The sequence below is a fragment of the Sorex fumeus genome, unplaced genomic scaffold, assembly GCF_029834395.1.
Source record: "Sorex fumeus unplaced genomic scaffold, SorFum_2.1 ptg000037l, whole genome shotgun sequence".
NCBI classification, from domain to species: domain Eukaryota; kingdom Metazoa; phylum Chordata; class Mammalia; order Eulipotyphla; family Soricidae; genus Sorex; species Sorex fumeus.
The window spans coordinates 28,273,020-28,289,191 of NW_026606094.1; the positions used below are offsets into that span (position 1 = coordinate 28,273,020).

At 40.1% G+C, this 16,172-nt stretch overlaps 1 protein-coding gene across 1 annotated transcript in view; it reads left to right on the plus strand.

Annotated features, from left to right (window-relative positions):
- Nucleotides 1-16,172, plus strand: part of RELN (reelin) — a 511,483-nt gene that overhangs the window by 471,754 nt on the left and 23,557 nt on the right. The window contains exons 50-57 of the mRNA XM_056118569.1: nucleotides 205-461; nucleotides 1,999-2,153; nucleotides 4,740-4,954; nucleotides 7,554-7,731; nucleotides 9,725-9,900; nucleotides 10,030-10,136; nucleotides 11,812-12,054; nucleotides 13,019-13,194. Coding sequence (XP_055974544.1) covers nucleotides 205-461; nucleotides 1,999-2,153; nucleotides 4,740-4,954; nucleotides 7,554-7,731; nucleotides 9,725-9,900; nucleotides 10,030-10,136; nucleotides 11,812-12,054; nucleotides 13,019-13,194 — 1,507 coding nt within the window. The remainder of the gene's footprint in view (nucleotides 1-204; nucleotides 462-1,998; nucleotides 2,154-4,739; nucleotides 4,955-7,553; nucleotides 7,732-9,724; nucleotides 9,901-10,029; nucleotides 10,137-11,811; nucleotides 12,055-13,018; nucleotides 13,195-16,172) is intronic.

Here is a 16,172-nt window from a genome sequence, read left to right on the forward strand (position 1 = left end):
TATTGCTTTTTTAAAAATGACTTTAGTTGATAATCCTCCCCTCACCTGTCATGTGACATACAATCTCTTATATCTGATTGTGAGTGATCTGGGAAGATAATACCGGGGTTAAAGTACATGCATGCCTTGTAAGCTCTGATTGTGAGTCTTTTTCTTTAATGAGACAATTGACAAGAGTTTTTTCCCACCATCATTTTCTTACAGATTTGTGAATATCCTGCTCCCACCTGATGCTAAAGAGATAGCTACACGCTTTCGCTGGTGGCAGCCAAGACACGATGGCTTGGATCAGAATGACTGGGCTATCGACAATGTCCTCATCTCGGGCTCTGCGGACCAGAGGACCGTCATGCTGGACACCTTCAGCAGCGCCCCGGTTCCCCAGCATGAGCGCTCCCCCGCAGATGCAGGCCCCGTGGGAAGAATAGCCTTTGACATGTTTATGGAGGATAAAACAGCAGGTGAATGTCTTACTCATGCTAAACAAAAATCCAGAGGGAATGTGGTTTCAGTTTGGATTTTATCAGAGTGGAATGACAAACTTTTTGATGTTTGAAAGCCGGCAAAAGGTTTATCATTTCACAGAAACTGTGAGAAGGATAACACTTCTCTGTTTCTCTGGACTGTTTTCCTTTGTATCTTAACTCTATAAAACTCCATCTTTTTCTTTTGTTCAAGCCAGAAAAATATAATTCAGTAAGTAGCATTCTGTAATCTTGAATCTTTCTTCGAGAACTTGTATTTCTTATGTTTACTGTTACCTACTCTGGATAGAAAGGATCACTGGTTTGAACATCAGGATCACTGGTTTGAATATCCAAAGACAAATTTTGTGTTGCCACATGCAAGAGCCATACATAATATCATTTTTTGCTTCAGAGAGTATCCACGGTCCTGTTTGTTACTCAGCACTCTCCATCAGAGTAGCACAGTAATCTTTGTGAAATACAGAGGCTCTCTTCATGCTGCTCTTATTTTTACTGTCTTGTTTTCTTTACAAGAAATATTGCAGATATTGAATGCAAACCTATAATGTTTGAATTCAGAAATAAGATATACACCCATAAATCCATGTCTACATAGGTCATAAATTATCAAACACTTCCAAAATGTCCTCCCTCACCCCTTCATGTTATAGTACTGATCTTTTCTGTAGTAAAAGCATTTAACATACGATCTACCCACATAGTAAATTTGTATGAATATAATAAAGTAGGGCTGGAGCGATAGCACAGTGGGTAGGGCATTTGCCTTGCACACGGCCGACCCAGGTTCGATTCCTCCGCCCCTTTCAGAGAGCCCAGCAAGCTACCAAGAGTATCTCGCCCGCACGGCAAAGCCTGGCAAGCTCCCCATTTCGTATTTGATATGCCAACAACAGTAACAAGTCTCACAATGGAGATGTTACTGGTACCTGCTCGAGCGAATTGATGAACAACGGGAGGACAGTGCTAACAGTGCTAACAATAAAGTACTGTTAATGACAGACCCTGTACTGTACAGTGTATCTGAACAGCATATTTATCTTGTAATATGTAACTTTGTACCCTCAAATTGGTACTTTCCCCCGTAACCAATATTCTACTCTCTGATTCTACAAATTTGATTCTTAAAAGTTTTTTAAAATACTTAAATGATAGAAGCAGAATTCAAATAATAGCTAACTCACTTCCCGACTGGATTACTTAAAATTCTACTTCTTTAGACCCCAACTAAAAAGCTATCAGAAGAAAATTCAATTTTTTGCTTTTAATTTACAACACTCAGTACACTCCTCTTTCACAAATGTAGGCTTACTGATATCATATAGTAGGCATATCTCAAACTCATAGTATCCATGTTCCTAATTGGAAGTAATGGGCATGAGTGTTTCTCTCTGGACTGTGTATAATAAAGGAGTACTTTCTGTTTAAAATAACCATAGAACTTGCTTTGAATGAAAATTTGCTCCACGTAATTTTTCATACCTTTCCATGAAAGTTTCTCTCTTGTTTCTAGTGAATGAGCATTGGCTGTTCCATGATGATTGCACAGTAGAAAGATTCTGTGAGTCCCCTGATGGGGTCATGATCTGTGGCAGCCATGATGGAAGAGAAGTATATGCAGTAACCCATGACCTGACTCCCACAGAAGGCTGGATCATGCAATTCAAGGTTAAAATGTTATACTCTTAACAGCCTCAAAGATGCTGCAAAGAGCTGGAGACCACTAGGGCTCAGCACCGCCAGCCCACGCACCACCCAGCAGGCCTGAAGGGCTGGGCCAAGTATCCCCTGTGGTGGCTCCCAGTCCCCTGCAGGAAAGACACCATGAAAATTTATGGTCTCAGTTTTATAAATAATTTCTCAATCAGGGACACCATATTGCAAGGAGGTCTCAGACAAAAATCATGTGAATGGGGTACCACAGCACAAGACTAGGGGACCACAGGAAGGGAACAAGGTCAGAAGGAGTCTGTGGTCAGAAAAAGGTTGAGAAATACACATCCACTGGCAGTATAAGATAAAGGTAAAGGCCCTCCCGTTGTTCGTCGATTTGCTTGAGCGGGCCCAGTAACGTCTCCATTGGAGACTTTGTTGTTACTGTGTTTGGCATATCGAATACATCACGGGGAGCTTGCCAGGCCCTGCCGTGCAGGCGAGATACTCTCGGTAGCTTGCCGGGCTCTCCGAGAGGGGCGGAGGAATCGAACTCGAGTCGGCCATGTTGGCTGCATGCAAGGCAAACGCCCTACCTGCTGTGCTATTGCTCCAGCAAGCTACCGAGAGTATCTCGCCCGCATGGCAGAGCCTGGCAAGCTCCCTGTGACGTATTCGATATGCCAGACACAGTAATAACAACATCTCCAATGGAGACGTTACTGGGCCCGCTCGAGCAAATCGATGATCAACGGGAGGGCCACTGGCAGTATAAATGTTTTAATTGTATAAATAAAAATTATTTATATTTTATTCACTTAATATATACTTTGGGGCAGCAAAAAAGACAGCAAAAAAGATAGTACAATTTACACAATGGAGTACTATGTAGCTGTTAGAAAAGACGAAGTCACAAAATTTACATACAAGTGGTACTACATGGGAAGTATTATGTTAAGCGAAATGACTCAGAAAGAAAGGGATAGACATAGAAAGATTGCATTCATCTGGGGAACATAAAGCAACAAAATAGGAAACTAACACCCAAGAATGACCGAGATTAGTACCAGGAATTTTACTCCATGACTTGGAGGCCAACCACACATGCTAGGGGAAAAGGGAGCTCAGATAAAGAGGGGAACACCAAATAAAGGTGTTGGGAGGATCCTCCCAGGATGGGAGAAGCATGCTGAAAGTAGACTATAGACCAAACATGATTGCCACTCAATGTTTCTTTTGCAAACCACAACACCCAAAAGGAGAGAGAGAACAGAGGGGAATGCCCTGCCACAGAGACAGGGTGGGATGGGGGAATGGGGGTGGGAGGGATACTGGGATCTGTGGTGGTGGGAAATGGGCACTGGTGGAGGGATGGGTGTTTGATCATTGTATAATTGAAACCCAAGCACAAAAATGTGTAAGTCTGCAACTGTACCTCATGATGTCTCACTATTAAAAATTTTTTTAAAAAAACAAAAAAAAGATAGTACAGTGGGCCTTACATGTGGCTGACCTGGGTTCGATCCCTGGCACCCCTCAGGTGCCCCCAGGAACCATGAGGAGTCATCCCTGAGCACAGAGCCAAGAATAAGCAACTGAAAATTGCCAAGTGTGGCCCCTAAACCAATGTATTTTTGAGGGAGGAAAGAATAAATGTTAATATTAAGGTAATATACCACTCAACTACATGTAACTTGATGAATAAAACTTTTATTTCCTAATTATATCAAGGTTAAACTTTCATAACACTGAATGTGTTTCTGCTCAAAATTAAATGATACAGCAAAATAGTGAACATAGAAATACAATAAACTGATACTAGCCGTCAGTTTAAATTATAAGATTTAGAGAGTTTTTTCCATTAAGAGGATTAAAGCTTTTACGACTATAGCTACTTTTCTTCCAGGAGACTGTTTCCTTTTTCTGGAGAAAGAAATGAATAGAAAACAAAGGCATGATTATCCATCATGCCAAAATTAGTGTTGGTCAAGATATTATCTCAACCAATTTATTCTGACTACCTCAATCTCCCTGTATTAGCAACAAAGGTCACACTATGGGTATCTCCCATCAACAAAAGATGCTGTGCCTTATTAAAAATACCTTCTGTTATCACTTAATTACATCTTACTAGTAGTTGAAAGTGATTTATTGAGTCATAAATTGTACAACAAAATACTAAACTTGGTAAAGCTGTTAGCAATCCTTCTTGGTCAAGTATTCTGCCAAAAAGAAGTGCCAGGTCATTAGCACAACAAACAACAATTTGTAAGAGTGGGTCTAGGCTTTCCAAGGCAGTCAGCCAGACATGGCAGAAGCTTAGGTTTCAGCTTCTCCCCAACCTCCCCCCTCCCCACCCCCGCACTCCCCCCTCCCCCACAATGTATTTGGCACCTTCTGTAATTTGTCACCTTGGGCAACCATGTCAACCCCCTCCCCTGTCCATCAGCAGAACAAATAATGAGCCTGGAAATATAAGATAAATGTCACATAGTGTATGCTCTGAGTGATCAAGCCAATGTCTTACTGCCAAGTTCTTTATAGAAAAATAATATAATATCATTTTGGATACCTTCATGATACTGTTTTTCTGTTTATTAGATCTCTGTTGGATGCAAAGTGTCTGAAAAAGTTGCCCAGAATCAAATTCATGTGCAGTATTCTATCGACTTTGGTGTAAGCTGGAATTATCTAGTCCCTCAGTGCTTACCTGCAGATCCAAAATGCTCTGGAAGTGTTTCCCAGCCATCTGTGTTTTTTCCTACTAAAGGATGGAAACGAATCACCTACCCACTTCCTGAAAGCTTAGTGGGAAAGTAAGTATAAGATGAAATCATGCCTGAGTCCACACATCCAGAAGTGGATTAGAGGACACTGCTGTCCGATTTGAAATGGTGTGTGATTGTTGGGAGAATTGCTCTCATTCTCCCTAACTCCAAGCATTCTCTAGTTGGCGATCCTTCACTTGAGGAAAAACGCAGGTTGTAACACTCAGACTGGGCCTCACAAACTTTAGCTCACTTCAGGGTCTGTAGATGGGTCAGAACTAGTGTTAGCTTTCGAACCACATCAAGGCTACTTTATGGACCGTGAAGAATGTGGTTCCACTGTGTCTCATACGCTTCCACATTAATGCCTTATCAATTCATGAAAAGCCACTCACTGTTTAGAGTGCCTGCCCCAATGTAGTTAGGGAGGGGAAGGCTCCCCCATACCAGCACGTCCTTTTCAGACACCCACAGAGTGAGAATTCAGCTCTATTCTGACACAATATCTGAAGGGAGATGAATCATTTACAGGTTAAAGGGCACCCGATACCACTCTCTGTTTTGGGTGTCAGTGGAGGCCTGGGCTATGTATCTGGCAAACTGGTGATATAGCAGGGTTTTCATCTTCACTCCGTAGGCAAGCTTGGATTATTAGCTGTGCTTCTGAATAACTGGCTATAAATCAAAGGTTCTCAGAACACAAACTTCTGTTTTAATCAATCGGCAAAAATTTAGAAAATCCACTTTTTCTCAGGTCTGCTTATTCTCCATTCTTAGCCTATCTTAAGCAAGGGCCATGTATGTAGCCCATAGGGACTACAGGTAAAAATGGCAAAAATCTGAGGGTTCATGGCATGAGACTAGGGGACCAACCCCTAGGGGAATGGGAGCAGGGCACAGGGAAGAAACAAGGTCACAGGAGGGCCATAGTTGGCAGACAGTTGGGAAGCACTGCTCTGGATCATCAATGATCAAAAAGGGTCTACCTCAGGAACAGTCAGATGGAATTGATATATAGGGCAAGGGATGGGGAAAGGGCACAGTGCTTCCATGCTCTTTCCAGATGTATCACTCTCCCCACACCTTCACATTCACCAACCAGGTCTCCATTGAGTTTCTAGTGGACACTTATGCCTAGGCATAGTTAACTCCGAAGTCATTGACATCAGCCCCTTCTCACCTCTCCTGAGGTCCATTTGGGAGTAGTAAGTTCCAATTTTCTACTCTTACCTTGTTGGTTCCCTAGGTAACCAGCCCTTCATCTGTTGGTGCTGCTCATCTCCTTTACATGACAAGGGACAGTTAGTTTTATCACTCTCACTGCTTATGAAAAGGCAAGGCTTTGGGAGCTGTGAGCCAGAAACTGTATGAAGACAAAAACACATGGAAACACACATACATACGTTTATATAAATGTGCATATATAGCCAAATATACTTTTTTATAAATCACAGCATTGTACTCATTCAAATCATACAAATCCTCACTATCTGTGTTATTTGTACAAATGTAGTTTATAGATTTTCTCTCATCAAAGCATTTTGTTCCTGCACCTACAGTGAAAAGCAATTAGCCTAAACCAGCAGTAGGACAAGATGATTAAACTGTTCTCTGATAGTTCTGTGGATAAGCTAATTCAAGGCAATTCCAAACAATTTCCCTCTGATTGTAAAAGCAGGAGAAAAGACCCATAAAGAAAATTTGTGAGTACACCTCTACAACTCCATGAATCATAGACTGTCTGCAATGAAGAAACTTCTTGTGAAACAAAGTTAAAATATGTGACCAGAACATATAAGTGCCTTTGAATAAGGTGCTTATAACCTCTTTTCCTGTGTCCTATTGATAAGTCATATCCTGATTTCAGATACCGTTCACCACTCCGTTTTCTGTAACAACTGTCTAAAGGGCTTAGTTAACATGCTAGGAAACTAAATCAGAACGAGTTCAGCTGCAAATAGAAAACTCAATTCAAATAGACTCTGTTACAAATGAAGTTATTGTGGCTGGAGAGCAAGGAGGACGCTTGGCCGCAGCTGACCATCTGGGGTGCCTTAACCAAGTTCAATCCCTGGCACCCCAGATGGCTCCCAGAACCCTGCCAGAGTGAACCCTGAGCACAGAGAGCCAGGATTAAGTCGAGTACTACTGGATGTGACCCCCAAAATAGTCTAAACTATGAACAACTAGAAAGCTTTTATCTCAAATAGAGCCAGAGTAAGCTCCTTCTTGGATCTTTTGGGGCAGATTGGCTCAAGAATACCTGTATCTGGCCCAGTCAGTGGTAAAGGGTTATGTTGTGTTGATTATCTCGTAGGACTCAGCTATGATGAAGCACATGCCAGGGATCATCACAGTGTTATCATCCCTTTTTTCCATTCTCCCTGTCTTCTCATAATGAGATTTTAGTCAAAGTTAGGGAAATGCATGACTGCTGATTGTTTGACACAGTGAGTGCTTACCAATGTGTCACCCTGTAACCACCACATACAGGATACAGAACGTTTGCATCACCCAAGAAAGTTCCCTCCTGCACTTTGGACTCTCACCAAGAATGTGGTATATTTTAATTAAAGGTACGCAGGAAAATGGACCTAAATGAAATTAACCTTTACTTTTTATTCCTTTGCGCTTATGTTGCTCACAGTCCAGTAAGGTTTAGGTTTTATCAGAAGTACTCAGATATGCAGTGGGCAATTGATAATTTCTACCTGGGCCCTGGATGCCTACACAACTGCAGGGGCCATGGAGATTGCCTAAAGGAACAGTGCATCTGTGATCCAGGATACTCGGGGCCCAACTGCTACCTGACTCACACTCTGAAGGTATGTTAAAGCCCCTCATAGAATCATGGCCTGGGACTGCAGGTTGTACCTTAAGAGCCAAATGAAGGGGCAGGAGAAACAGAACAGGTAAAGGACTCACCTTGCACATGGCTGACCTGGGTTTAATCCCTGGCACTGCATATGATCTCCTGAGCCCCCCTAGAAGTGATTTCTAGGAACAGAGCCAGGAATAAGATATGAACACAGCTGGGTGGGACCCAAAAAGAAGAATAAAAACCAAGTGCAAAGGCTGAAGAGATAGCACAGAGGTGAAGCTCTTTCCTTGCATGTGGCTGACCATGGTTTGATACTCAGCACCACATGGTCCCCTTGGGGACAATCACTACCAGAAGTGACCACCCCCAACCCCACCGCCACCCCTAAGCACAGAACAGAAAGCAGCGCCTAAGCTAGTGTGGTCTTAAAACAACAACAAAAGGAACCAAGTACAAGATTGATAAATTATCACAATATTCTCTGACGGTCCCGGTAAATGATACTTTGATGGAAACTAAAAAATATGCTTTAGGTGTCTGGGATACAAAAATATTAGGATCAAGTTCAAACACAATTTCCCCAATCATAAAATTAACTAGATTATATCATTAAAGAACTTCAATGCTCTGCATTTAAAGACTATTAGATCAAAATTAAGCTTCTTTTATATACTTGGTAGATTTACTTTTGGAAAAACAATGTTGTTAGGAAATGAACAACATTATCGCAAGAAATTAAGAATTCAAAAATGCCAGACTGTACCTAGGTTTTTCTTCAGGACATTCCGTGTTCTGAAATGTGATTGTATATGAACACCAGAGAGGTGATTCTTGGAAATTTTTTGATCACGTTGATGGGATAAAATTACTTTTCATAAAATGTAACCATAATGAACCCTAATATCTCTTTAGACAATAAACTTTTTGTTTGATGGTTGTTTTTGTTAAAAGGCTAAAGTGGAGACCCAGGAAAAAACTAGAGAAAGAGTTCTGTAGGCTTGAGCACAAGCTCTGTATGCAGGAGGCTCACTTTGAACCATGGCACCACAGGGACTCCTGAGCACCATTGGGTATAGCTCCCAAAACAGAGCAATTAAAGCCCTTTGATTGTCTATTTTGAACACTTAGCCCATTACCATGAGTGTTGGCCCTGACAAACTTGTATAATGTCTTTGAAACTGACTTCCATGGCTGATTTTTCTGTTAAATTTATGCAAAAAGCTTTGGTTTAGGATTCCTGGCCAGATGGAATTCCTGGGTTCCCTCAGTTCTGTGAACTAAGGCTATTTTGGTCTAAAGCAGTCTCCCAAGTGTGGGTACACAAAACAAGGGGAACAACATGATCCACTGGGAAATGTTTATGGGGCAAAGTGTAAAATAACTTAAAAATAACTGTTATTTTATCTTATTTCCTTAAATTTGGGGAGTGTGGGGGGATGGGGTTTTTTGCTTTGTTTTGTTTAGGGGGTTACACCCAAAGATGCTCAGTGGTTACTCCTGGCTCTGTACTCAGGAATTACTCCTGGCATTGCTCAGGGAACCATATGCCAAGGACCAAACCCAGCTTAGGTGCATGCAAGGCAAGCACCTTACCCACTGTGCTATCACTCTGGCCCCCAAATTTTGGCTTTTGTGTATGTTTAATGATAGCTTAAAACTTACAATAATGATTTCATATATTTCATATAAAAATAAATTTAATTATTGTAGGAGTATATGCTTAAGTTACTTGACAAATAAGAGTGTTACTATAGTCAGTTTTGATTTTTTTAGCCTATCTTATTCTCTATAAATCCACTTTAGATTCCAGTTGTAAGTGTTGTTTAAGCACTTTCAATGATCTTCAATATATGACAGAAAAAGAACATTGTATAGACAATTTGTTTTCTGAAAAATATATTCTGGAAAATCATTTGAAATAAGTTTCTTCAATCAAAGTTAACAGTATTATTTTACCTAAAGTAATCCTTAACCACATCCCACTTACTTTTTCCCAGACTTTTCTGAAGGAACGCTTTGACAGTGAAGAAATCAAGCCTGATTTATGGATGTCCTTGGAAGGTGGAAGTACGTGTACTGAGTGTGGAATTCTTGCCGAGGACACTGCACTCTATTTTGGGGGTTCCACCGTGAGACAAGCTATTACTCAGGATTTGGATCTCCGAGGGGCAAAGTAAGTTAATTTTTCATTTTTGTCACAACCTAGCATAGCAAGGAACACATACGTGAAAAGTGCAATTATCAGGGTTTGAGTTGATTGTTCTAATTTGTTCTTGTGGTGCATCATTTGTGTTTGCTTTAGATTCCTGCAGTACTGGGGGCGCATCGGCAGTGAGAACAATATGACCTCCTGTCATCGGCCCATCTGCCGGAAGGAAGGCGTGCTGTTGGACTACTCAACCGATGGAGGCACGTTTCCGGGTGAAAGCCATGCCACAGAGCAGATGTCTGACATGCATCCAGTATCCATCTAAGAAATCTCTGCAAAGCTTTGCTGACTTTGTAGGGCAAATAGGCAAAGTAATACCTGGGCAGTTACAGATCTTGGTTGAATGCACATTCCAGAATATGTGGCTTTTGTGTAAGGCAGAATACTCAGAAAAAGGGACAAGAGAGGAAATCACACTGAAAAATAAACTCTAAGGTGGGCAAAGAAAGAATGGGGGTAAGACACTTCCCTAGCACAGGCCAAACCCAGATCAATCTCTGGCACCACAAAGGGGCCCCTGAGCACCACCAGGAATCCCAGAGCACAGAACCAGGAGTAAACCCCAAGCACAGCCAGGTATGACCCTAAAAGAAGCTCAAAGGAATAGGGAGATGACTTGAAGGACAGGAGCATGTGGTTTGCATACAGGATCTCTTTGAACCCCAGCACTCCCCCTAATGCCACCCACTATAGTCCCAAAACAAAAATAAATAGATAAATAAGCTCCAGTCTTTATGACTTAAAAAAGCTCATTTGTTTAACTGAAGCTTAATTATAAATGGTACAACTATTACATAAATTTAATATGGTTGTCCAAGTAAAAGGCAATTTTATAAACTATTTAAGTCTTTTTAAAATCTTTTGTAAGAGAAAACATATAATAAATGCTATAGAAAATAATAAATGCTATAAGAAAACTTCACTGGTTTCATTAACCTGTCTGGCACACTCTTTTTGGGTTTATTGGAAACAGGACATATGTAATTAATTTTTTAATTTGTACACTGTAATTTACAGTGCTATTAATGATAAGCTCTTAGACACACTGTTTTAATGAAGTTCTGTTTTATTATTTTGAAATAGCTGAAAGTAGACCAGTAATACTATGTAGTCTTTATAAAATTAGCTTTAGCAAACATATGGTAGTCTTAAAAACTAGAAGATAAATAAATGACCCAAAAGTACTCTAGTATTTAGAAAGTGTTTTCTTTATTATTACTATTATTTTTTATTAGTGAATCACCGTGAGGTAGTTACATACTTACAAACTTTCGTGCTTGGATTTCAATTATACAATGATCGAGTACCCATCCCTCCAACAGTGCCCATTCTCTACCTCCAATGATCCTAGTATCCCTCCCACCACCCCTCCATCCCCCACCACCCCACACCACCTCTGTGGCAGAGCATTCCCTTTTGTTCTCTCTAGAAAGTGTTTTCTTGATTAACTTAAACATATTACCTACAATCTTATCAGTTAGTTGAAACAGAGAAACTTCGTTTCAATATAACAAACTATGAATTGCTTAAAATTACAATAACTATTTTAAAATAGCTAGAAACATGCAAAACATGAGTGTGTCTCATTATTTAGGCAGCGGTACACATAGAGACCAAAAACAAAAAAACTAGAGCTGAAAATAACATCTACTTCAGCATTTTATTTTCAGACAAGAATTTTTAAATACTCCTTCCTCTAAATCATCAGACTCATTCTGATATGATGTTTATAAGTGTTACATCAAGGTTAGCAAAAGGGTTCTCATTACTTGGTTGGAAATTTCTTTGGGAAACTTACAGTAGTAGTAACAGCAAGCTGGTAGTTTGGGGTAGTTTTCTAGTGTGGTTACTTTGTTGTTCTGTTTTTTACTCTAGGGATTTCCTGGACTTTGCTTCATGAGATGGATTACCAGAAATACATTTCTGTTAGACATGACTACATACTTCTTCCTGAGGATGCTCTCACCAATACAACACGACTCCGCTGGTGGCAACCGTTTGTGATCAGCAATGGACTTGTGGTCTCAGGAGTGGAGCGTGCTCAGTGGGCACTAGATAATATTTTGATTGGGGGAGCAGAAATTAACCCCAGTCAACTGGTTGACACTTTTGATGATGGTAAGAAACAATGTTATTGAACTTCCTTTCCTCTGTGTCTACATATGTCTTCAGGTGCATTATTACACGAATTACACTTAAAAGATGCCTAGCACGTATTTGCTGCTCAAAAAATGTTAGCTAGGGGGCTGGAGCAATAGTACAGTTGGTAGAGCATTTGCCTTGCAGGTGGCCGAACCAGGTTCGATTCCCAGCATCCCATGTGGTCCCCTGAGCATTGCCAGGAGTAGTTCCTGAGTGCAAAATCAGGAGGTAACCCCTGTGCATTGCCGGTGTGACCCCCTCCCCAAAAAAATAAAAAGCAAGAAATGTTATTTATTATCTTTCTAAGTCTTCAGAGTTGACTGTTGAAATGTCAAATGAGGATTTATAAGTTCTATTAAATATAAGCTCCAATTCAAACAAATTGATTTTAAATTTCAATGCCGCCCAATAATATTTGTTTTTTACAGGAATTGCTCTTCTTTTTTTTTGTTTTTGTTTTTGTTTTTTGGTGTCACCCAGAAGTGCTCAAGGGTTATTCTTGGCTCAGTGCTCAAAAGTGACCCCTGGATTCTCAAGGAACCATATGGGTCCTGAGGATTTAAACCAAGGTTGACCACATGCAAGACTAGTCTCTTAATCCCAGTACGATCTCTCTAGCTCATCTTTAGGGATTTCTGTACCACAGAAATACATATTATACTGCTTTAGAAGTATACCAAAGAGAATTTCATAACGGTGCCCACTACCTAGACTATCAATCACACCTTAAAATATAGATATCATTTCATGATTTAGAAAATTCCTTTACTGTGATAATCTCTTCTAAATTTGGTTTGTCATTTTATTTATATATTACACCAATTAAATAAAATTTAAGTCAGTCATAAAAACCTACAGCATAAACATTTAAAGAATTCAGCAAGAAATCATTCAGTTCAATAGAATAGTATACTATATTTCTTCTAATTTCCCTTAACAGAAGGAACATCCCATGAAGAAAACTGGAGTTTTTACCCTAATGCAGTAAGGACAGCAGGATTCTGCGGTAATCCATCCTTCCACCTCTACTGGCCAAATAAAAAGAAGGACAAGACTCACAATGCTCTCTCCTCCAGAGAACTCATCATACAGCCAGGATATATGATGCAGTTTAAAGTAAGAGAAAGTGACTCTTCAGAGAGGGAGGGGAGGGGAGTGATTTCAGAACACAGAATCAGAAGTAAACCCTGAGCATATCCAGGTGTGGCCTCAAAACAAAACAATCATCAAACAAAATGATTGATTTTGTTCATTAGAATAGATTCTATCTTACTACTGAAAACTAACTTTTCATAACGGTTTTATCAGGCAGAAATATTTAAGCATAGATAAAGTTTAAGAGTATGTTGGAGAAACTTGGGTGGGTGGTGGTGGGAAATTTACACTAATGAACTAATGGGTGTTGGAACATTGTATGACTGAAACTCGATCATGAACAGCTTTGTAATTGTGTATCTCACAGTGGTTCAGTGAAAAATTGATCACGATCATCCTGTTGTTCGTTGATTGACTCGAGCAGGCACCAGTAACGTCTCCTTTGTCCTAGCCCTGAGATTTTTTAAAAAGTGCCATATTCAAGGCTCTTTCAGGGTTAGGAGAATGAGACCTATCATTGTTACTGGCATTTGGCATATTGGGTACGCCATGGGGAGTTTTCCAGACTCTGCTGTGTGGGCAGGTTACATTTGGTAGCCTGCCAGGTTGTCCAAAGAATGAGATAATAAGATGTCATGTGGCCACAAATGCGGCCGCGCTCTTTCTGGAGCTGGGTTTTATAGTCTCTGGGTCTTGGCCATTGATGGGATTACATGGCGCCAGGGGCATCTGGTGGTGTGACCCCTGCCACTGGAAGACGGAGGATTTGGGTGGAGGATGCTGAGCCCCAATCTGAACAGGCTTGGATGAAAAATATATTGCAAAAAAAGTATGAAAAATATATTTCAAAAAAAGTATGAAAAATTTATTTCAAAAAAAATATGTTGGGACAAAGGAGTATAATTATTATATCTCACTGAGGTAATCCTGAGTCCTGTTTGCCAAACCTTGAAACTCAAATAGGTGATAATTGAGATGTCTCTCGCACCCTCTATCTATCCCATCTTCTCCCAAATATTCTCTTTCCCTCCCCCTTCTCCCCATTTTCCCTCCACTCACCATTTCTTCCTCCCATTTCTTTGTCATGTTTTCTAGTTTCCTTTTGTCTCTGACTTCCAAATACAAACTTGTACATGAATCCAGTCGAATTTTCTAAGTCCTCAAAATAATTTAAAAGGATGCTCAAATATTTGCAATCCCTCATTTATTCCTAAGGTAGGATCCCTTATTGGTGGTGGGAAATGTACACTAGTGAATGGATGGGTATTAGAAAATCGTATGACTGAAACCCAATCATGAACAATCCTATAACTGTGTATCTCACGATTATTCAGTTTAAAATAAATAAAATAAATATAATTTTTAATTTAAAAATACTAAATATAAAGGATTTCTGATCTCAGAACCTGGAGTAAGCCCTGAGCACTGGCTGTGTCCCTACCCGGAAAAAAGGAAGGATAAAGGAGAAAGCTTAGGAAGCAATCTATAGTCAGTCTGAAGAAAGTGGGGAGGTATGATAATTGATGTCTTTCTCATTGCAAAATATACTAAAAAGAGCATTCTAGAAATGTAGTTTATTCCTAGGTCCTTTAAGACAGACTGTTATAGTGATGGTTAGTAGCAATAATCACTATTAAAGAGTCAGAGAAATAGTACAGAGGATAGGGAGCTTGCCTTGCACATGGTCAACCCAGGTTCAATCCCTGGCATTACATGTGATCCAGTAAGCCCAGTAGGAGTGATTCCTGAACACAGAGACAGAACTAAGCCCTGAGCATATCCAGGTGTGACCCCAAAACAAAACAAAACAGAAAAGAATCACTGTGAGTAGAGATAAAAGTATTCACGGCTGGGTTCAGGAGGATAATGAAAGCATTGATTAATTGGGTTTTGCAGTATGAAAAAGTTCAGGAGATAATGTTGCCAAAATAAAATTTTTAAAGGGATTCACTCTTCCTCAGCTCCATGGTAAGCTCTGCTTGAAAATCTGGAAGAGAAGGCAAACTTCCCAAATGCTGAGACTCCTTCAGCACCACCTTCAATTTAGTAGTACGGGACCATTAATACACTAGTTCTAATTCCCAGAAACTTTCCTTAAGGCTTTCACTCTACCAGGTCACTCCGGGATTAGTATGAAAGTTACCTTATTTGACTGGGTTTGATGGAGCTTCCTTTGCTGAGGATTTATCAACTCTAAACTAAACCAAGTCAGTTTGTTGTGTTTTTTTAAGTTTGTCCCCAAGGATTTAATAAAGTATTGCTAAAACTGATTGGTTTTTTTTTTTAAATCTCCTACTCTGACCTTTCCATCTCTGTATTCTAGGGCCAAGGATTTGCCTACTTTTGATACCTTACAGATCTGTCCTGTTATTCTCTACACCACAGTATTTGTCCATTTTCTGACTTCACTTAACATGAGACACTCCAGTTTCATCCAATTTGCAGCGAATTGCATAATTTTATTATTCCTCATTACTGCACAGTATTCCCTTATGTATATATGCCACACCTTCATTATTCACTCATTTAACTTTGGATATTTTATATTATATTTTTAATTACTATTGTAATGAAATTCTTTTTATTTTTTATTGAATCATCATGAGGCACAAAGTTACAAAGCTGTTCAGGATTGGGTTTCAGTCAGTGTTCCAACACCCTTCCCTGCACCAGTATACATTTCCCGCCACCAGTATCTCCAGTTTCCCTCTAGCCACCCACCCCACCTCCACCCCAGTCTGCCTCTGTGACAGGTAGTTATTTTTCTCTTTTTCGCTCTCTTTCTCTCTCTTTCCCTTTGGGTATTCTGGTTTGCAGTACAGGTACTGAAAGGTTAACATGTTTATCCCTTTAACTACTTTCAGTCCTCACTTCTTGTCCAGAGTGATCATTTCCAGCTGTCACTGTCATAGTGGACTTATCTATCCTAACTGCCTTCCCCACACCTAAAACTAAAATTTTAAAGGACTAGAGGCTAAGTACCACATCTAATGATCCAC